Source organism: Lepisma saccharinum, chromosome 7 (assembly GCF_977018435.1).
Source record: "Lepisma saccharinum chromosome 7, izLepSacc3.1, whole genome shotgun sequence".
Classification (NCBI taxonomy): domain Eukaryota; kingdom Metazoa; phylum Arthropoda; class Insecta; order Zygentoma; family Lepismatidae; genus Lepisma; species Lepisma saccharinum.
In genome coordinates, this window is record NC_139235.1 from 59746447 (window position 1) to 59771019 (window position 24573).

At 39.3% G+C, this 24573-nt stretch overlaps 1 protein-coding gene across 1 annotated transcript in view; it reads left to right on the plus strand.

Annotated features, from left to right (window-relative positions):
- fu (STKc_STK36 domain-containing protein fused) overlaps positions 1-24573 on the plus strand; it is a 120991-nt gene that overhangs the window by 68396 nt on the left and 28022 nt on the right. Inside the window, exons 7-8 of the mRNA XM_083126179.1 lie at positions 4927-5011; positions 7747-8148. Of these exons, the coding sequence (XP_082982305.1) occupies positions 4927-5011; positions 7747-8148 (487 nt within the window). The remainder of the gene's footprint in view (positions 1-4926; positions 5012-7746; positions 8149-24573) is intronic.

Genomic DNA, 24573 nt, shown 5'->3' on the forward strand with positions numbered 1-24573 from the left:
ATTGTATCAAACGAATGCCCCTGTACTAACGCAAACTTATCGGAAAGATGGGTGAATCGTCTAGTTCCCCCTTCCGATTAATTTACATAACTCCACAAAAAAGCAATTCAATCCTTTCAATCCAGTCCCCTATTCTACGTTCTGAGTTATGTTGACCTTCTATTTTCTACCCTGAAAAGTTCATATTTTAGTTCAAAGATAAAAGGATACAACTTTAACTGGCTTTTATTTTAACTGGTAACTTGGATAAGACCCATATAACAATAATAAATAGGATTTCTTTACATAGTTCATTCGAACCCGATACGCTCATTCTATGTCCAATTAACTTCGTCCAAATAATTTACAAAATTGAAAATATACTGACTGACAATAACAGTGGACGCAATTTCAACATACAATTCTGGGTTAATATTTCCCACAAGAACAGGACTACTCAGTAGTAAAAATGGCCATGCCAAGAATATTTAATTTTAGTCCACAATATGCATATATTTCCCATTTTCTTATTACATACTTCATTGTAAACTGCCAGCAAGAAACTACACGTATGTATGTATGTATATATATATATATATATAAATACAAATAATGAAGGAGACAGTAAACACTTACCACACGAATAGAAATAATTCAATATTTCGCGATCTGAGTCGCATTTTCAAGAAGGTAGATAAAAGATCGACGACACTGTGAGTAGAGGCACAGAATATTGACCGTAGCGTCTCTACGGTCAGTGTTGCCAGAAACAGTTGAAAGGAAACACGAAATACTTTAGCCAGTGTTTACTGTAAGGTGGGTGGGTAGTTTCGGGGAGGAGAGGAAAGAGTTACTGGTTGGCTAGGTTGAGTCTGGGGGGTATAGTGGCGTGCATGCCTGCTATATAGGCCCTTTCCCATCGCCTGCGGAAAGATGTGTCAGAGCGGGGGGGGTAAAAGGTGGATGATGGCAACACGGAGCAGTTATAGAAGGTGGTGTTATGCCTGTTGGTGTGGATGGCAACTGTGAAATCGGAGTTTTGGATGGAGGAACGGTGATTATTTATCCTTAGATTCAAGGGGGTGGAGGTTTCGCCTAGGTAGAAGTTGCCACAGATTTGACAGATGAGGGTGTAAATTAGATTGGATGAGTTGCAGGTGCCCTTAGGGTGAAGGGTGAACTCACCTGCCACTGTAGGGATCAGAAGGGTGAGGGAGGTGATGAGTATGGGGCAGGTCTTGCATCTGGGTTTGTTGCACCTGTGGGCTGGGGGAAGGGGTGCGGAAGGGGTGGGGGTGTTTCGGACCAAGATGTTTTGGAGGTTGGGGGGGCGACGGAAGACGACCCTAGGTTTTTCCCGAAAGATGTCTCTGGTCTCGGGATCACTGTGCAGGATGGGGAGGAGGGAGTGGAGGGTATGTCTGATTTTCGTAATGTGAGGGTGGTATTGGGTGATCAGAGTTGGAGGGTTGGTTTTGGTTGTTTGGTGCGGTTGTGGGAGTTAGCTCTAGTGATTTGTTTGTTGATGAGGGTGGAGGGGTAGCCACGGTTGGTTAGGGCTTGGTGCAGGCGTAGGTTGTAGTTTTGGCAGGATGAGGGGGATGAGTTGAGGCGCTGGCCTCTGAGGGCAAGGGAAAATGGGATGGCTTTTTTGGTGTGGTAGGGGTGTGAGCTGGAGTAGTGGAGATACTGGAGGTGGTTGGTTGGTTTGATATGTATGGATGTTTCCAAGTGGTCTCCCGCAATGTGGATGTCCACATCGAGGAAGGTCACTTGGTCTTTGGAGTGGAACCAGGTGAATTTGAGGGTGGTGAACTCATTTAGTCGGTTTAGGAATGTTGTGAGGGAGGGTTCGCCATGTGTCCAGAGGAGAAAAATGTCATCAATGAATCTTAGCCAGAGCAATTCCTTGACTCCCAGCAACTGAAACCACTCCTCTGGCTAAGATTCATTGATGACATTTTTCTCCTCTGGACACATGGCGAACCCTCCCTCACAACATTCCTAAACCGACTAAATGAGTTCACCACCCTCAAATTCACCTGGTTCCACTCCAAAGACCAAGTGACCTTCCTCGATGTGGACATCCACATTGCGGGAGACCACTTGGAAACATCCATACATATCAAACCAACCAACCACCTCCAGTATCTCCACTACTCCAGCTCACACCCCTACCACACCAAAAAAGCCATCCCATTTTCCCTTGCCCTCAGAGGCCAGCGCCTCAACTCATCCCCCTCATCCCGCCAAAACTACAACCTACGCCTGCACCAAGCCCTAACCAACCGTGGCTACCCCTCCACCCTCATCAACAAACAAATCACTAGAGCTAACTCCCACAACCGCACCAAACAACCCAAAACCAACCCTCCAACTCTGATCACCCAATACCACCCTCACATTACGAAAATCAGACATACCCTCCACTCCCTCCTCCCCATCCTGCACAGTGATCCCGAGACCAGAGACATCTTTCGGGAAAAACCTAGGGTCGTCTTCCATCGCCCCCCCAACCTCCAAAACATCTTGGTCCGAAACACCCCCACCCCTTCCGCACCCCTTCCCCCAGCCCACAGGTGCAACAAACCCAGAAGCAAGACCTGCCCCATACTCATCACCTCCCCCACCCTCCTGATCCCTACAGCGGCAAGTGAGTTCACCCTTCACCCTAAGGGCACCTGCCACTCATCCAATCTAATTTACACCCTCATCTGTCAAATCTGCGGCAACTTCTACCTAGGCGAAACCTCCACCCCCTTGAATCTAAGGATAAATAATCACCGTTCCTCCACCCAAAACTCCGATTTCACAGTTGCCATCCACACCAACAGCCATAACACCACCTTCAATAACTGCTTCCGTGTTGCCATCATCCACCTTTTACCCCCCCGCTCTGACACATCTTTCCGCAGGCGATGGGAAAGGGCCTATATAGCAGGCATGCACGCCACTATACCCCCCAGACTCAACCTAGCCAACCAGTAACTCTTTCCTCTCCTCCCCGAAACTACCCACCCACCTTACAGTAAACACTGGCTAAAGTATTTCGTGTTTCCTTTCAACTGTTTCTGGCAACACTGACCGTAGAGACGATACGGTCAGTATTCTGTGCCTCTACTCACAGTGTCGTCGATCTTTTATCTACCTTCTTGAAAATGCGACTCAGATCGCGAAATATTGAATTATTTCTATTCGTGTGGTAAGTGTTTACTGTCTCCTTCATTATTTGTATTTATCCGCCCTTCTGGCACCATTTCTAACCCTATTCCTGTGTGTATGTATATATATATATATATATATATATATATATATATATATATATATATACACACACACATACATATATATATAGGATAAAAGGAAGGAGGGCCACAAGGGCTAAATAAAAAGTGAAAGAGGAGAGAGGAAATACTCACTGGACAAAGAAAAAATTCGAATTTTCGTGATGGTATATCACATCTTCAGGAGTAGAGAGACGTTGTATAATTAAGTGACTAGAGGGAAGAGTAAGCATGACCTGAAGTGTTGCCAGGTCCCGAAGGAAAAAAAAAGTGTTGACAGTACCACAAAAAAAAAAAATAGTTCTTTCGCCTGGCTTGTCGAAAACTGCGAGTGGTGGGGGGTTTAGTTTGGAAAGGTGGTGGTGAGGGTGAGGATAGGGGGTGAGGGGCGTTACTGGGTGGCCTTGTTCAGGCCTGGAGGTGTGGTTGCATTCATGGTCGATATGTAGGCCCTCTCCCATCTTCTACGTATTGAGGTGTTGGTGGATTGGGGCAAGGAGTGGACAATTGCTACCTGGAAGCAGTCATTAAAAGGAATATTGTGGTGATTGGTGTGAATGGCAACAGCAAAGTCCAGGTTTTGGGTAGAGGAGCGGTGGTTGTTGATGCGGAGGTTCAGGGCTGTGGATGTTTCCCCCAGGTAGAAGCTCCCGCAGATGTTGCACGTGAGGATATAAATTAGGTTAGAGCTGTTGCAGGTTCCTTTGGGGTAGAGGGTGAATTTGCCGGTGGCAGTGTGGATCTGGAGGGTGCGGGAAGTGACAAATATGGGCAGGTTTTGCACCTTGGGCGGTTGCATTTGTGGGCAGGTGCGAGTGGGTTGTGAGTAGGTGGATTGTGGTGGACCAGGATGTTTTGGAGATTGGGAGGGCATTTGAAGACAACTCTGGGCTTGTCGGGGAAGATATTTCTGGTGTCAGGATCACTGTGCAGGATGGGAAGGAGGGAACGTAGAGTGTGTCTGATTTTGTTGAGGTGGGGGTGATATTGGGTGACAAGTGCAGGGGGATTGGTGGCAGGTTTCTTGGTGGGAGTGTATGAAGCAGCTCGGGATATTTGTTTGGTGACCAGGGTGGAAGGATATCCACGGTTGGTCAGGGCTTGGTGTAAGCGGAGGTTATAGTTCTGTCGGGAGGTGGCTGAGGTGTTGAGGCGTTGACCTCTGAGGGCCAGGAAGAATGGGATGGCTTTCTTGGTGTGGAACGGATGGGAGCTGGAGAAGTGTAGGTATTGCATATGGTTGGTAGGTTTGATGTGGATGGAGGTTTCCAAATGTCCTTCCTTCATGTGCACATCCACATCCAGGAAGGTGATTTGGTTGGTGGAGTGAGTCCAGGTGAAATTGATGGAGCTGAATTGGTTAAGTTTGTCTAGGAAGGTGGTCAGGGAAGGTTCTCCATGCATGCAAAGCATGAAGATGTCATTGATGAAACGTAGCCAGAAGAGAGGTTTGAGAGATTGGGTCTCCAGGAACTCTTTTTCAACTTTGCCCATGAACAGGTTGGCATAGGATGGGGCCATTCTGGTACCCATGGCTGTACCCCGGATTTGGAGATAGTGCTTGTCCTCGAAGGTGAAGTTGTTGCACGTGAGGACAAGATGAGCTAGATGGGTCAGGAAATTAGTGCTGGGTTTGTGAGGTTTTGGTCTGTTGTTGAGGAAGGATTCTATGGAGCAGAGGCCATGGGAGTGAGGTATGTTGGTATAGAGAGAAGTAACATCGATGGTGGCAAGGATAGTGTTGGCAGGTAATGGTGGGAGAGTGTTAATTTTCTGAAGGAAGTGGCTGGTGTCCCGGAGGTAGGAGGGCAGAGCTTTAACAAGAGGCTGGAGGTGGTAGTCGACAAAGGCTGAGATTCTTTCAGAAGGTGAATTGTAACTGGACACGATGGGTCTGCCAGGGTTGCCAGGTTTATGGATCGGGTCTTGGGCAGCAGGGTAAAAAGTAGGGGGTGCGGGGGTTGTCTGGGATGAGCATGGATATGGTGGAGGCTGTCAGGCCCTCCGGGGGGACCTCGGGTGTGGATAAAGTCCTGGATTCTGTTAAGGTGTGTGGCTGAAAGGTCGACCGTAGTGGTTTTGTAGGTGGAGGAGTCGGCCAGCTGGCGAGTGGCTTCCGCCAGGTAATCTTGAGAGTTCAAGACCACCGTGGTGGATCCCTTGTCAGCTGGGAGGATTTTGATGTGGTGGTTCTGGCGGAGATCTTGAAGGGCTTTATTTAGAGAGGGATTCAAGTTGGGTTTGTTGTGGAGGTTGTCAAGAAATGAGCTGTCAGTGATAGTGGAGATTATGACAGTGATGTATCTTTCCAGGGGGTGGTTGGTGGGCAAAATTGGAGGAGGCTTGAATTGGTTTCATTTGTTGTGGTCTGGGGGGAAGGGTTTTGTGGATGCATGGAGAACCTTCCCTGACCACCTTCCTAGACAAACTTAACCAATTCAGCTCCATCAATTTCACCTGGACTCACTCCACCAACCAAATCACCTTCCTGGATGTGGATGTGCACATGAAGGAAGGACATTTGGAAACCTCCATCCACATCAAACCTACCAACCATATGCAATACCTACACTTCTCCAGCTCCCATCCGTTCCACACCAAGAAAGCCATCCCATTCTCCCTGGCCCTCAGAGGTCAACGCCTCAACACCTCAGCCACCTCCCGACAGAACTATAACCTCCGCTTACACCAAGCCTTGACCAACCGTGGATATCCTTCCACCCTGGTCACCAAACAAATATCCCGAGCTGCTTCATACACTCCCACCAAGAAACCTGCCACCAATCCCCCTGCACTTGTCACCCAATATCACCCCCACCTCAACAAAATCAGACACACTCTACGTTCCCTCCTTCCCATCCTGCACAGTGATCCTGACACCAGAAATATCTTCCCCGACAAGCCCAGAGTTGTCTTCAAATGCCCTCCCAATCTCCAAAACATCCTGGTCCACCACAATCCACCTACTCACAACCCACTCGCACCTGCCCACAAATGCAACCGCCCAAGGTGCAAAACCTGCCCCATATTTGTCACTTCCCGCACCCTCCAGATCCACACTGCCACCGGCAAATTCACCCTCTACCCCAAAGGAACCTGCAACAGCTCTAACCTAATTTATATCCTCACGTGCAACATCTGCGGGAGCTTCTACCTGGGGGAAACATCCACAGCCCTGAACCTCCGCATCAACAACCACCGCTCCTCTACCCAAAACCTGGACTTTGCTGTTGCCATTCACACCAATCACCACAATATTCCTTTTAATGACTGCTTCCAGGTAGCAATTGTCCACTCCTTGCCCCAATCCACCAACACCTCAATACGTAGAAGATGGGAGAGGGCCTACATATCGACCATGAATGCAACCACACCTCCAGGCCTGAACAAGGCCACCCAGTAACGCCCCTCATCTCCTATCCTCACCCTCACCACCACCTTTTCCCAACCAACCCCCCCCCCCCCCCCCCGACCACTCACAGTTTTCGACAAGCCAGGCGAAAGAACTAAATTTTTTTTTGTGGTACTGTCAACACTTTTTTTTTGCTTCGGGACCTGGCAACACTGCAGGTCATGCTTACTCTTCCCTCTAGTCACTTAATTATACAACATCTCTCTACTCCTGAAGATGTGATATACCATCACGAAAATTCGAATTTTTTCTTTGTCCAGTGAGTGTTTCCTCTCTCCTCTTTCACTTTATATATATATATATAAAAATCCTGACTCAATTACTAATATTTCAGAACCCAACTATCACATGCTTTTACTCTGCTTTTCTCGCCAAGGCCCACAACATTAAAGATACGATATGTACATAATTGCTGAGAAAAGACATTTTGGGGGAAAAAAATGAACATAGCCTCAGAAATTCTTGGGAGGTAAAGGAAGAGATGGAGAATTTGACTATTACCCCCCAAAATAATATTATGAGCTTGTGACGTTATTAATTTATACCCCAGTGTTCCAAGAGATAAGGCGGCAGATTGTCTTCACCGTTGGCTTATGGAGAAAGGTGTGGATGTTGTAACCACATGAGAATTTGTAAGATGGGCACAGTTAGTTACAGGGTACAATTATTTTAGTTTCAATATTAACATTTATTTACAGAGGGAAGGGTTAGCCATGGGGGAATCCAGTTTCTGGGATTATTTCCCGTATGCACTACATAGAAAAAGCAGCCTTGAATCAAATGGAAAATCAAATAAAGTTCTTTGGAAGGTATATAGATGACATATTGGTAATAGGGGAAGAGAAAGGGCTAGATAGATTATTTAACATCCTAAGTGAACATGAAGACCGTATTAAATGTACTAAAGAATATATGCATAATGGGGAAATTAGTTTTTAGACCTAAAGATTGTCACCCAGCCCATTTGTTTTTGTTTCCGCCAAGCAGTGTGATGGAAGGGAGTGATAGGGGCTTCAGTACCTTACCCCTACATTTCCAGCTACCTGACTAGTGTGAGTTTGTATGTTGTAGTGAGGAGTGGCCCGTGTTATTGCGCTTGAAAGTCAGTTGGGTGACACTTGTCCCCCGCGCGATTAACGGCGTTATGAATGCACCAAAGCGTCCACCACTCTGTAATGACTCTCTTATTTTGGACGTATTGCTTGGTGAGAGTTCCGATGAGGATGATGTTGTGGAGAAAGATAGTGACGTTGGTGGAGATGACCATTTAGATGTCCAGGACGATCTCTTTGACATAGAAGAAGCAGATGAGCCACAAACGGACCAAGTGAAAAATGCCGAAAATGACCTGCCGCCAAATGGGGAAGAAGAATCCAGTGATGAAGAGGACACCCCATTTGCAAATTTATACATTTTAAGAGACCAGTTTAAGAATGTAATGAAGTGGAAGAACTATCCTCTCAGCCCAGAAATGTACGAACCATAGCTGACAACATTATTTTGCGGCTCCCAGGACCAACTAGACAGGGTAGGGAAGCACGCACTGCACTTGATTGCTTTGTACTTTTTAACGTTATTGGAACTATAGTTACATCAACCAACATTTATATTCACCATATAAAGGAGCATTTTAGCCGAGAGCGGGACGCCAAACACACGAATGTTGTTGAAATTCGTGCTTTCATAGGCATTTTGCTACTAATTGGCTGTTTTGCAGTAAAAGGAAAAAACTAAGCAATGTGGGACAACTCTGCAGGGACTGGTGTGGAAGTCTGTTATCTTGTTAGTGAGAATATATTTCATTTCCTCATGCGATGTCTTCGTTTTGATGACATCGGAGATCGTCAGCAGCAAAGAGAAATTGATCGGCTTGCGCCTATCAGAGAAGTCCTAGAACTTGTAGGGCAAAACTTGTGGTCAACGCCTCAATCATTTACAGTAGAGGTCGCTGCTATCTGTGTGGGAGGGTGAGAGACAAAACAACCAGAAAACATTGTGAAAAATTTGGATGTCATATCTGTAGTGATCATTCATCAATTCTTTGTCATTGAAATTTTCAACCTACAATATGCATAAAAAATATTACGAGTAACAAACATTGTTGTGACTATACTCTTTCTATATGTAAAATGCAGGGTACGCTTTAGCGATTTATTTTGCCCCGTAATAAAGGCCAAATTATGTTAATATATATGTTTATGGATTCTCAATAAAGCAGTCTTTCAGATGAGCAAGGAGTTTTACAATGTTACCCTGCATTAAAAAAAAGTTACGGTAGCCTAAAGTTTAAGATATTTTTTCCATGCAAAATTTTGTTAAAGAACGATTTGGTATTTTTTTCTTTACAACACCTGTTTCATACAAAAATAATTCAAAAAATATTTTAAGTGTCCCTAGAATAGATTGTAAATATAACAAAACAAAAAAATCCACCATACTATAATTAGTCTTTTCGAAATAAATAAAATACCTTATGGGTGACAACTGTCACCCGCACGAGTATCCATGTTACAGGATGCCGTGCGAGTACTCGAGGGTTAATGAAAACGGCAAAATTAAAACTGTGGTAATCCACAAAGCACTCGCGGGAGAAATCTACATTAAAAAAAAAATCAAAACATGCAGGGAGAACAAAGAAAAATGCTTTTCTGAATTTCTACATAAGAGCGAATAGATTGTGTAACCAGAAAGACACTTTTGCTAAAGAAGAAGAATGGATTTTGAACATTGGGAAAAAGAATGGATATAACAATAATGAAATGAGGAAAATGAGAAAGAATGCCTACAAATTTTGTGAAAGGTAAAAGAGAGTAACATCTAAAGATGGGAAAATGACAGCCAAAGAAAATGAAGCAGGGGAAGAAAACAAGAAACCTAAGTTCATAGGAATTCCTTACCTTAAAGATGTCTCAGAAAAAATTGAAAAAATTTTAAAGGATTATAATATTAAAAGTGGAATGAAGCCCCCGTGAAATATAGAAAAGCACTTTTCAGAATATAAAAGGGCTGGAAAGGAAAAAGACAAAGACGAACACACGAAAGGGTACAGTATTAAATGTATTTGGTCTAGGAATTAATTTGTGTGCCTGGACAAGAGAAGGCGTAACGAGCGTATCATCCCACAGTTCCGTGTAGCCACACATGCGTTGAAAACTCCTGTCAGCGCGCATCGTTCGTAGTATAGGGCAGTTGATTGACGAGTCAACAACAGCATTTTGTAGTCAACTGAACATGGCGCAGTTCGTGCCAGATAAAGTGTTTTTGTGGGGTGTTCTGCTTCATTACTTTAACATGCAGAAAAGTGCTACCGAAAGTCATCGTATTTTGGTGGAAGTGTATGGTGACCATGCGCTAGCTGAGCGAATGTGTCAGAAGTGGTTTGCATGGTTTAGTAGTGGTGATTTCGGCCTGGAAGACCAAGAGCGACCTGGACAGCCAAAAAAATTTGAAGATGAAGAATTGAGAGCATTGCTCGATCAGGATTCATGTCAAACGCAGGAAGAACTTGCAGAAGCATTAGGCGTTGATCCAACAACAGTTTCCAAATGCCTCAAAGCCATGGGAATGTTTCAAAAGATGTCACATTGGGTTCCACATGAATTGAAAGACAGAGACGTTGAAAGACGAAAAACCATTTACGAATTGCTGCTTCAAAGACAGAAAAGAAAGGGGTTTTTGCATCGCATTGTTACTGGCGATGAGAAGTGGATCCATTACGAGAACCCGAAACGAAAAAAGGCCTTGGTGAAGCCAGGTGAACCAGGTCCATCACAACCGAAACAAGATATTCACTGTGCAAAGGTTATGCTGTGCATATGGTGGGATATCAAAGGTGTGGTGTACTATGAGATGCTGCAACCGGGTGAAACTATTAATGGAGAACGTTATCGACGACAATTAATGCGTTTGAAGCAAGGTCTGGCCAGGAAATGACCAGAATGCGAGAACAGACATGATAAACTTATTTTTCAACATGATAACGCTTGCCCACATGTCGCAAAACCGGTCAAAACCTATTTAGAAAATGTCGGATGGGAAGTTTTACCCCACCCGCCATATTCACCAGACGTTGCTCCTTCGGACTACTACTTGTTCGATTGCATGAATAACGATTTGATTGGACAGCGGTTCACTTCTTCAGAAGATATCGAAAAATGGGTCTCTGACTGGATCTCTTCAAAGGATGAGGACTTCTTTCGCCACGGAATCCGTAACTTACCTGACAGATGAGCGAAAGTGGTGGCTCGCGATGGACAATATTTTTCTTAAGGTATTTATGTATTTTGTGTTTGATCTACAGCTTCAATGTGTGCATAACAACCGCACAAATTAATTCCTAGACCAAATAACTGCGATAAGAAATACATCGGACAGACGGAGAGAAGCATGAAAATTCGATGGAAAGAACACGACAAAGACATCAAAGACGGGAATCCCAAAACAGGCCTATCTGAGCATGTACTTGAAAACTCCCATAAAATCAAAGAAAAAGTTGTTATTAGAAAGGAAAATGACGCTATCAACAGAAACGTGTATGAAGTAGCTAACATATGTAATGATATGGACAATATGCTCAATCGGGAAGACAGAAATCTTGACGAAATCTGGATAAACCTTTTTAAAAAATGGGAAAAAGTCCAAAACAGGGAAGAAATAGGATTTCAGGTTCCCTGGAAGTGATTTGTGCCATACAGGAAGTACGTGAATTTGACCCGGAAATAACAGTTATAACCGAGGTGGAGACATGCTGTAGGGATATAGCCTGTGCTTCCTGCATTCCACGTGGAACATCAGCTGATTAACATGCAGATGGGAGTGAGCACAGTTCTTGTATTTTTAACTTGTTTTTACTGCTTTTAATGAATTTTAAGGGAATTTATAGTGAACATGACAAGTTTTAAGGAAATGCAGGGTGAAAGAGACAGTTTTTTCTGATATTTTTTCCCCAATCCTACCCATCAAACCTTTCCTTGTATGATATAACGACGCGGCATGGCAGTATTGCATGCTTAAAGAATGCCTGAAGAAGGGGGCAGTCGCTTCCCCGAAACGTAGCTAACTCAAGGAGTAGACTCACAAATACGTAAGTAAAATAGCTTTTATATGATATTTTTATTGTGTTCTTAATAGAAATATTTTTTAATATTTAATATTGTGAGTAATACGCACCAAATCCAATATGAAAAGGTAGGTTACATATTGCATTGCGCAGGGTGGCCACATTTGAACCATCTCTTCCCGGATCCGGTCTTTACGTTCATTGAGGGTGCTAGTGGTTGGACGACTTTTGCTTTCGGATAGCCCTGTTTCAGAAAGTGTGTGGACACGTAACTATCATTATGTACGTGAAGATTCGTTTTTCTCAGTTGCACAATTGGAAAGTTGTCCCCCCCCCCAGATGGTGATGGGGGGTTGGGCCATCTGCATTGTGTTGCTCGGTGTGGTGTAGTTTCTGTTCTTTGCGCAGGTGGAGGGAGGAATTTTTTTTTTCTTGGTCTGGGATTTTTTGGAGGACAGGGTGTCAAGTTGGTTGTGCCTGTCCATTGTCTAAGTTCAGTGCTGGTTTCTGTTGGATAATTTTACAGGTTTCTTTGATAGTGTTTCCAGGGGATGCAAGTTTTGGTAGATAGTTTCTCTCGAAGTTGGGTAAGGCTCCTCCATTTGGGATACAGGTTTGTGTGCCAGTTTCATGATAAAGGGTTTGAGGGCCTTGGATAATTTGCCTGATGGTAAAATTAATTGGATAAAAACTATCCAATTGTGCAACTCTGAAACATGAATCTTCACATATGTAATACTTAAATTGTGTTTACTGCATCCATCATGAATGTAATTATCATTGTTTTTATACGCTTTGACAGTAAATGCACACTGTTCCCCATTCCACCAGTCCATCATAACTGAATGGTTAAGAAATGGCTGCAAGATGGTGGTAGTCACGTGTTACCTATGATATAACAACTAGTTGTATCCAACGTTGCAAAATCACCCGATTCATTGCTACACCTTGTACATTTTCCAGAGAAGAGATATTTTCTAATGTATTAATACTAGCGAAATAGAAACTATAATAGAAGAGGAGGAGGGGTAAATAATAGTAATCACTAGTACAGTGCAGTGCTACAATATGCAGGGAGGTGTCAGTTGTGTTCTTGTGAATAATGAAATATCTTAAGCTATTTTATTTTAATGATACAGCATCATGAAGCATCTACAAGATTGAAAATGGCACTCAAAGTGGAAATTGCTAGGTGGTTGGATGCTTGCTTGAGCCTTAGGGGATGTTCCTTCTGTGTTTTAACATGAGGATAATTGCCACATGGAGGATGCTTTGCATAAATACACAACAGAAATCCATGGGTGATGCATCTAGCAGGGGTGTCTAAATGGAATAGCCTTGATACCCATCTGTTCCATACGAGCCATGTAGGCCACCATTTTTTGGCAGTATGCCTACTGGCCTTATCTTGGTGGATGTGAACTTTGGTAATCTCACTGCCATACAAACAGGGGCATGTTTGTGTTATATGGGGTCTAGCACATGCTGTATGTATTAGGCGGCATTCACTTTCACATAAGGTGCGTTGATTTTAATTGAGATTTATATCAGGTGATTTTTTTAAAAAAGATCACTGATTTAAATCACTTGAAATAAATAATTTACAGAATAATGTACACAAGGATTTTGTAGATATGAGAATCATTTTTTGTGAAAGTACATTAATCTTATAATCATTTAACCTTTAGTTGCCCGATTGTCTCAATTGAGATGCTCTTAGGTAATAAAAATGCGTTTATTATGTCCCCATCGGCAACACTTTCATGAAACTTAAGACTGGCAACAGTAGCTAACAATAGCCAAACCGCTCCCGATAAGCGCGTGCACTCAGACATTGTTGCCACATTTTCTTTACATTTCTTGTGGTTGCAAGGTGCCTCTCGTCATTTTTGCACCATAACCACGTGCGGGGTTGATTTTTGAACTAGTTGTGTTGTGTTATTTCTTTGTTGTGTTATGGTGCTGTTTTGTTGCTTTGTTATAGTGTTGTGCTTTTTGTTTTTTTTCTTAGACTTTGCATAATGCAAGTTATCACTCACGGCTGTTAGTGAAAATCCCAAGTATGAAGACAAAACTGCATGATATTATTTCCTTCATGAAGAGCAGAGGTGCCCATCCCCCCCAAAGCCCACGGTGCATTCCCCCCAAAAATCATGTCATGCGTCCCCCCAAATCATATCATGTGTCCCCCCCAAAAAAACATCATTTCCACCCTCAAACCATATCGTATTCCCCACAAAGTATTTAATTACGACAGCGTATCTACCGAAAGTAACTTTTTCTTAGCTTTACAGAACACTATACTTGATCTGCCCCTCCTCCCTAAACAGGGGGTGCCCATCACTCAAGACCACCCGTAAAATCGTTCATCATAATCCCTCGAAAATAGTTTGGATGAATGTGTAATAGTTGATGTCTATTTGAATAAAATACCATGTTACATTGTCCATATTTTTTGATTGTTCGATTTTCGAAAAATCTTAAAGCAAGCACATTGATTGGTTAAATGTAGTAAATTAAAATATGTAAATATGCATATAAATAGTATTTTTGAGTGGGTTTATAAAACTCAATTTTTGAGTATTTAACACAAAATGTTACACAACTTAAGATAATATAGAATAATTCAACCTTGTCAAACCAAATAATATGCTCCAGCCCTATGGCAGATTCAATTTGTTTCACGAGACATTACAGAACCATAGCCAGAAATTCTTAACCTCAGGGCGATAATATAACAGGGTTCCTCTTTCAAAGAACTCACCCCCACCCCCCATTTTTCTGGGGTAAATATAATTATTTTGGTAACAAACCATAATCCATAACAATCATTACTTGGATTTTATCTTCAGTGCAAATTTAAAATTTTCATGTGACAAATTAGAAATGCGGATTCGATATATTTTTGTCCCAAATGATGCACCTGCTTTAAATTAAGCAGTATACCAACACTAAGCATTATATTTTAAGAATGAATTTATTAATGAATATCGAGAATATCGCTTATGTCTTGTAATGCAGCTATAGTATAAAACATCACATTCTCCTCAGTAAAGCGCCAAACATGCATTCTCGCAACACATGATTGCGAGTGAAGCAAGCAAGAAAATGTTTACATCCATTTCTTTGCAGGCTTTCAAGAATATTAATTTAATGAGGGTGTCAATACTTTATTAAGATCCCGAGATATTTAGTCTTTTCCAGCTTCTCTTTTGGTGTGTTTAGGGTCTAAAACTTGTAGATACAATATCGCTAAATACAGTCTCCAAATTTAATGTTCGAACTCTCTCTCCACTACAGAAATCTCTCGACAATCTAAGATTTCCTCCTTTAAATTTAATACTCAATCCTACCACCAAAATTTCCATGCTAATTTTAGATAGCATTGCCTCCTCCAAAAAAATTAATTCTCAGTATCCGCACCAGAATTTCCGCAACAGTCTAAGACAATAGTAATACACAAAAATTGGATAACCTCTCAATTTAATGTTCAATCCCCCTCTAACTAAAATACCAGCCATAATCTAAGACCTAGAGTTGGATACTGCCCCCCACGTTTAATTCAGAATCCCCCCCAGAAACCTCTTATCAATTAAGGCTTAATATGTAAGAGTTGGATATCTTTCTCCCCCCCCTCGATAATACCCTTAAACACTTTCTTTTTAATCTTTATCTGTATTTCTTTTCTATTTCCATATACTTTAATTTTGTTTCACTTTCTTTACCATTTCCTTCTGCTTTTCCTCTTTATCTCTTCTTCAATTTGGCAACATCGCTTTCCTACTCCAGTTTCTTTGCTTCTACTTCAAGGGAAAACCGCCCGCTTGGGTGTTTCTTTAAATAAAGAGTACCGCTCCCTTTGTTAAGTGCTGGGGATATAATGAACGCGTGGACTTTAACCCTCGGGTGCCCGATCGTCTCGATCGAGACGCTTTGTCAAGGTCGTAGTTTTTACATTATAACTTTGCTATTTTTAGCTAGAATTCTGATTTTCTTTTTTCATATTGTTGTTAACACATGTATTTAACAGAAATGATTGTTGCACGTTTTTTTTTTCATGAAAATGGCAGGGAAAAAGGAGACTTCTTTTTTGTATCTTTTTTCAAGGGAAAATTTGCTGACAAAGGAAGGTTGGCTTTGTTGTTCTAAAGCAATCCGTTTCCCTCACCCCTGGAAACTGCATTCGAAGGAAGTTTGTTTATCAGTACCCGAGATCAAAAAGAATGTTTTCCATCCTTTTTTTCAGGGGGGATGGGGGAAACCCCAATTTGTTTTTAAAGAAATGATTTTTGGGGGAATTCCCCCTCCCCCTCCATATATATGCCGAATGTGCATAAATTTTATATGGTCTGAATCTGTGATTCATTCCACATACAAGGGTATATCATTCATCTCTCTAGGGCAATTAGCCTCTGAGCTACAGTTATTTCAAGGTAACACTGCATTTTGAAGCTTGAATCAGTGGCATGCTGACCATTCCTTTTGGGGGTACAACTCGCGTTACATTGGTCATACGATAATCATGCAAATATGTTTGTGTTCCTTACATGCCAGCGATAATTTCCATGTGCAAGTCAACACTGTCATGTACTTTGTAACCACCTTAAAACAAAGAAAGATAGATACAAATGGTAACTACACTAGATAGCTAAGTATGGCAGTGGACCCATGAATATTTTACCAGATGTCTTGTTGTTTCATTAATTAAAACATGTATTTAATTTTGGATTATCTGCTTGTTTATTACAAATACGATTAAATAATTGAGCCACAATTTGATTTACATTCCTTATGTATCATCATAATTTAACACAACTCAACGTATACATTTACCTACAGACAAATAAAGTACAACCCATATAACCAACCTAGAATATATGTGTGCACTCTGCGGCTGCTCAGGAAGGAAGAACTCCGTAACAGGCGGAGCCTTTTCTCGCCGAGCAGAGAACGTCACGTGATCAAACAAAAGACAATCTATTACACGATAGTACCAGATCCTTTCATTATATTACCTCGTAACGAGTATGTTACAAAAATTCCCCCTCCCTCTAAGGGAGAAAACATATACACGATACTCGTTATGGGGAATATCAATATCTCAAAAACAAAATATTACAAACACCCCCTCTTTTTTTTTTGTTAACTTTCCAAAGTATTTCCACTTACAAACCCAAAATACAGGTACATTGTTTATATATATAGATGACATTGAGAGCTCTTCTTACATAAACCCATCAAGATCTGAAAGTATAAAAATACCTGGAACAGTCTCTAAATACAACAAATTTGAAAACAAATGCACGTGAGATTATTTACACAATTCTGCATATTACATGTTATAGTAATTGAATATTAAACATGAAATCTCATCATTGAGCATTATGCTATTTTGAACATTAACATTATGATCGATCATAAAATAATAAATAATAATAAGATAATAAAAATATCCATTGAATTTATTCAACTTCTTTGGAAACATTGTATTTTCATACTTCCTTTTATCAAGGTCAAAACTAACCTATGACAACAAGCAGCTACTTAGCTTGCTTGTTGGCTTCCTTCCCGAGTCATGTACACCGAACCGGTTTCTGCAGGTTGGGAGGGTGGTGCAAAATACCTCTTAAGCTTAGTTACGTGTGTTCTCTTATCTTATTTGCATCAGAACAGTCTTGAACCATGACAGAAACCTCTGTGAGAAATTTCTTGATAACAAAAGGACCCAAATACTTATAACACAGTTTCTTGGTTATATTTTCAGCCTTTTTTGAAATGATTTGATTCTGAATCATTACTTTATCTCCTATCTTAAAGTTAATTTCAGAATACTTCTTTTTGTAAAGAGATTCCCTTCTTTTCCAGGCAATTTGCAGGTTTTTAAAGGCTTGCGATAGAACTTCTTTTCTTTGGTTATCTGATAATTGATCTGGATCATGATTTAAATCCCACTTAATTCCCAAAATATCGCCAAGATCTCTACCCAAAAATAATTGAGCCGGGGTATACTTTGTTGAGTAACAAATACAAGAATTATGTGCATACTGAATCTCTTTTAAGGCAGTAACCCATTTAGTATGATCTTTAGCAAATAAGGTACGTAAACTAAAGTTTAGATGACAAATATATTTCTCGGCCAAATTGGCTTGACTGTTATATGGACTGATAGTAATATGTTTAATACCTAGATTAAACAAAAATGATGTGAAATATTGTGAACAGAAATAGCTAGCGTTATCTGTAACCAACTCACAAGGAATGCCATAATTCATGAATGTATTGAAAAGCTTTTTTATTTATTTATTTATTTATTTATTTAATTGAAACACAACAGGCGCATGCCCAATTACAGTGTTCAATATGGGATGACACCATTACATAAACAAGAACATAACTAAGAAAATTAACAAGAAATATGAATGACGCAATATACATTTTACATTTAAAAACAATTGTGAGAAGAAATTAATTATTAGATTATAGAAGCAAAGGGAACACAGAGACAATACAATAATAAATGAAGCTAAACTGTTGGATATAACCTTACAAGCTGAATGAAAACCAAAATTCAATGAACAAAACAAAACAAAACATACAGAAATTCAGCGATTAGATCTTATGTTACAATTACATTTAAATAGGTCTACGCTTGGATTATTCTTAGAAACTGAATTAAATAACTTGCACATTCTCCTCATGGGTTCAGCTTCGGTCATTTTGGTTCTTCCAAGGGGGATTTGAAAGAGATCAGTTCTGGGCCTTAACATACAGTTTGGCACATAAAAATTTAAATTCGACAACAGATTAAAAGAATCTATTTTACCATTGATAAGCTTGGAGAGAAAAGTTATTTGACTTGTTTGCCTCCTTTCGTTGAGTGATGGAATATCGCGTAATATGTTGCTAGGAGTGAGTTTTGGATATGTACCATCAAGTTTAAATAGTAGATATCTGAGAAATTTATTTTGAAGCTTTTCTAATTTTTCGATATCTTTCTTGAATTGCGGGTTCCAAACAAGAGAAGCATATTCGAGTTTAGGTCTGACAAGCGTATAATATAGCAAGAGAAATGTTTCCTTTTTTCTAAATTGATGACCCATTCTCATTATAAATCCCAAATTTCTGTGAGCTTCGCTTAAAATGCGGGCAATATGTGATTGGAATGTTAACTTTTGGTCAAAAGTGACCCCTAGGTCGGTAACTATATTCTCACTTTGTACTAACACATTAGAAATAGTGTATGAATGTTGAATAGGGTGTCTGTTGTGGGTGAATGATTCAAGTTTACATTTCTTTAGGTTCAGGCTGACTTTATTAATTTCACACCACTGAAGCAAGTTATTCAGCTCTTCATGTAATATTGTACAGTCATCAGCGTTTTCGATATTTTTGTATATTTTAACATCATCAGCAAAGATTAATGTCTCACATTTTGTGAGTAGTTCTGGCAAATCGTTTATAAAAATTAAATATAGCAAGGGACCAAGGTTCGACCCCTTTTTGACGTAACATTTTTCAAAGGTTCATACACAAATCTATATCCCCTTGAGCCAATTAAAGGACCAACACAGTCAATATAATATCGTTGTCCACTTACAGATACTATTTCTGACGCCAACTGATTGACAATAGGCGCATTACGAGGCTTACATTTCTGACAAATAATGCAACTTTGAACAATATTTTTAATGTTTTCACACATTTTTAGCCACGTAAAGTGCCTTTGAATTTTCTTCAATGTTTTAAGCCATCCACAATGTGAACCAGATACAACATTACTATGAAAATATACAATAACAGACTTTCTAAGATGTGTCGGCACAACTATCCTATAAGGCATATTATTAGCTTTAGTCTTAAAATACAAGATACCTTTGATAAGCTTATAATTAGCAACATTTTCATTTTGTGAAATTTTATCAATAATAACTCTCAATTGATCTTCCTTCCTTTGTTCATCTCCAATCGAAGCGGATAACAAAGGATGAGCCCACATAGCTAAATTAATGCCTTTTAATTCTTCCACATCAATTTCTTCAGTGTTATATTCCTTGTTGTTAAACATTCTCGACAAAGTATCAGCAAGTACATTACATTTAGATGGAATGTGTTCTATTTTGAAATTATAGACAGAAAGTTTCTCCAAATATCTAGCATACTTAGGAAATTTAGAAGCTCTTCTAATAACCCATGCAATACTCATGTTGTCCACTTGTAACAAAAATGGTTGACTTTTTAGATATACATCAAAACGTTCTAATGCCATCATAAGTGAATCAAGTTCTACCTGATATATTGTCGAATTCTTGTCTTTCTCTTTCATTCTTTTAGAAAAGAAGAAAACAGGACAAAGGTTCTTATTTTCGTCTTCTTGTAACAAAATAGCACCATAACCTGATAGTGAACCATCGGCTTGAACAATGAAAGGTTTTGTCATGTCTGGTAATTTTAAAATGACATATTTTTCAAATGCCTGTTTAATTGAATTTAGTGCATTTTGTTGGGCATCCCCCCATTCAAACTTCTTTGCTGATTTAGCATCATTCAAAGGTGATATTATTTTTTGAAAATCAGGAACGAATCTCGAGAAGTAGTTAATTAATCCAATTAACCTATTTAATCCTTTTAAATTCTTTGGACTAGATAGCTTCTTAATAGCTTCAATTCTAGACGGATCCATAAATAATGAACCATTCTTTACTACAAAACCTAAGAATTTAATTTCTCTCCTTCCTAATTGCATTTTATCAGGTGATACAGTAATTCCAAAATTCCTAAATCTTTCTAGAACAATTTTTAGGTGTTCTAAATGAGAGCTTTCATCCTCTGAGACAATAAGAACATCGTCACAATAATAATGAAGAAATGTTCCTTTTAAGTCTCCAAGAACCATATTCATTGCTTTCGCCAGGCAAGCACTCCCCACTTTCAATCCAAAAGGCAAAAAACGATATCTGAAATGACCTTGTTTTGTTACGAAGCTAGTAACATCACGTGAATCTTCACTTAAGAATATCTGATGATAAGCAGATTTGATATCAAGAACAGAATATATTTTACCTTTACTTAAACTACATAAAGTATCTTCTAGATTATCAGGAGGATATCCATCCCATAAAATATGTTCATTGGCTTTCTGAAAATCTATAACCATTCGCTTTTTATTATTTTTACCATATACAATGAAACTAGGCGAAGCGTATGCACTTTCTGTTGGTTCAATGATACCCTTAGATAGTAAATCATTAACAATAACATCTAAATCTTTTTCTTTTGTTGGTCCCAAGTTGTAGGGCATACTACGGACAGGAATGTTATCTATTAAAGGTATTTTGTATTCAAAGTTCTTAATCTGTCCAATATTGTTGTTTAAAACATCAGAATAATTATTTTCAGCTCACCTAATTTTCTTTGAAAATCTTCAGATGAAATGCACGTTGCTGCCATTCCAATCCTTCCTTCTGATGAAGACGGCATCCAGTTTTCATCATTTCCTGGTTGCCATTGCTGTTGCGATGACCGAGGAATAAATGTCCTTGAGATGGTGCGTTGTGGCCAACCTCGTCCTCGAAGAGCGGCTTGTGGTCCTCTTCGTTGCCATGCTTTCCCTTGTGATGAAGGAAACACCTTTTGAGTATTTGGATGAATACGTTCTTTCTGAAATGACACATTGTGCATCACAATACTGTCACAGTTCCAATTTATCGGCAAACGTACGTCACCAAAAGGAAAAGTTACTTCACTTTTATTTAAGTCTATAATCATCCGAGATTTAATTTGAAATTTTAGTCCGATAATGCAATCTACCGGCAATGTTGTTGCCACGAAGAATGTCTCAGGCCACGAGCATGACTTACACTTCACATTTGTCCTACCTTTTTTTTCAGTTCCAACTGGGTTCCATTTCCCACTGTAAGTTTTTCATCTCACTGTGTTATATTCAATTTTCTTTTAGCATTTAACTTAGATAATAAGTCTTCCCTGATAATAGATACAGTACTTCCTGTATCGATGCACACATGAACTGTCATATTTTCAATAGTTATGGGCACAAACACTGCAAGTAATTTGTCACTTTTACCAGCTTCATAATTGATCGATGCCATTAAATTTTTTGAACTCATTTTAGGGCAAAATTTTTGAACATGACCAAAAATACCACAATATCTACACTGAATTGGCCTTTTGTGCACTACGTTTACACTTCTTTCACCAGACATTAATTGGAAATCTTTTGTTATACGTGAATGAGCATGTATTAATTGTAAGGTTTTCTTAAAATCTGATATTTTGACTGGTATTCCATTTAACATGAAATGTTGAGAATATTGAGGCAACATTCTTTCAACTAAACATTTTACAAATTCATGTTCCGGCCACAACAAATTTAACAAATTAAATGCTCTCTCATGAGACTCAAGAAAATGTAACGGATCTTCTTTATCTGATTGCAATTTAAACACACAATTACTTGCAATAACTTCCTTGCCAATAGTAGTAACAAAGTTATTAATGACATTTTCAACAATAGTTAACCAAGCAAAGTTACGGCTAATTTGATGTAATATAAATGTACAAATCTTACCAGGCAATTTATGCAAAACAGACAATAGAATTTCCTTAATTGGAAAAAGTTGCTTTTCTCGTATTCTTTCCACTTCATACAAAAAATTGAAAATGGATACACTATCATCTTCTTTTACAATAGGGACTTGTGAAATTAATGATGACAATGTTTGTTGAGCAACTACATTACTTAATTTATCCAAACAGTGGCCACTAAAAATTGGCGAATTTGATCGAACAAGGTTTTCGTCGTCACTAGATTCTCTAGAAAAATCAATCAGATTTCTTACTGGTTTCTCATCTACCCATTGTGGCTTACACGGAAATCGTGTACGTGACTGTTTAAAAACTGGTTCGTTCTCACCTTGACTGTTATCAGTCGATTCCTGAGCAGCAGTTTGGCGACCTTCAGCATTGCACACGGTCGAGGAAACAAGAGGTTGTTCCCGTGATACTGGCAGAGGCAATCCGAAATAACCAGTTTGATCGAGAGTAGCAAACCTGGACTGCAATGTACTACTAAAACGTTCCATATTAGCAATGTTACAGACCAAATTATTACATGCATTTAATCAGAAACAATCTACGTGAGAGAACCATGCTCTCTTTATTTGTAACCACCTTAAAACAAAGAAAGATAGATACAAATGGTAACTACACTAGATAGCTAAGTATGGCAGTGAACCCATGAATATTTTACCAGATGTCTTGTTTCATTAATTAAAACATGTATTTAATTTTGAAATTATCTGCTTGTTTATTACAAATACGATTAAATAATTGAGCCACAATTTGATTTACATTCCTTATGTATCATCATAATTTAACACAACTCAACGTATACATTTACCTACAGACAAATAAAGTACAACCCATATAACCAACCTAGAATATATGTGTGCACTCTGCGGCTGCTCAGGAAGGAAGAACTCCGTAACAGGCGGAGCCTTTTCTCGCCGAGCAGAGAACGTCACGTGATCAAACAAAAGACAATCTATTACACGATAGTACCAGATCCTTTCATTATATTACCTCGTAACGAGTATGTTACAAAAATTCCCCCTCCCTCTAAGGGAGAAAACATATACACGATACTCGTTATGGGGAATATCAATATCTCAAAAACAAAATATTACAAACACCCCCTCTTTTTTTTTGTTAACTTTCCAAAGTATTTCCACTTACAAACCCAAAATACAGGTACATTGTTTATATATATAGATGACATTGAGAGCTCTTCTTACATAAACCCATCAAGATCTGAAAGTATAAAAATACCTGGAACAGTCTCTAAATACAACAAATTTGAAAACAAATGCACGTGAGATTATTTACACAATTCTGCATATTACATGTTATAGTAATTGAATATTAAACATGAAATCTCATCATTGAGCATTATGCTATTTTGAACATTAACATTATGATCGATCATAAAATAATAAATAATAATAAGATAATAAAAATATCCATTGAATTTATTCAACTTCTTTGGAAACATTGTATTTTCATACTTCCTTTTATCAAGGTCAAAACTAACCTATGACAACAAGCAGCTACTTAGCTTGCTTGTTGGCTTCCTTCCCGAGTCATGTACACCGAACCGGTTTCTGCAGGTTGGGAGGGTGGTGCAAAATACCTCTTAAGCTTAGTTACGTGTGTTCTCTTATCTTATTTGCATCAGAACAGTCTTGAACCATGACAGAAACCTCTGTGAGAAATTTCTTGATAACAAAAGGACCCAAATACTTATAACACAGTTTCTTGGTTATATTTTCAGCCTTTTTTGAAATGATTTGATTCTGAATCATTACTTTATCTCCTATCTTAAAGTTAATTTCAGAATACTTCTTTTTGTAAAGAGATTCCCTTCTTTTCCAGGCAATTTGCAGGTTTTTAAAGGCTTGCGATAGAACTTCTTTTCTTTGGTTATCTGATAATTGATCTGGATCATGATTTAAATCCCACTTAATTCCCAAAATATCGCCAAGATCTCTACCCAAAAATAATTGAGCCGGGGTATACTTTGTTGAGTAACAAAAACAAGAATTATGTGCATACTGAATCTCTTTTAAGGCAGTAACCCATTTAGTATGATCCTTAGCAAATAAGGTACGTAAACTAAAGTTTAGATGACAAATATATTTCTCGGCCAAATTGGCTTGACTGTTATATGGACTGATAGTAATATGTTTAATACCTAGATTAAACAAAAATGATGTGAAATATTGTGAACAGAAATAGCTAGCGTTATCTGTAACCAACTCACAAGG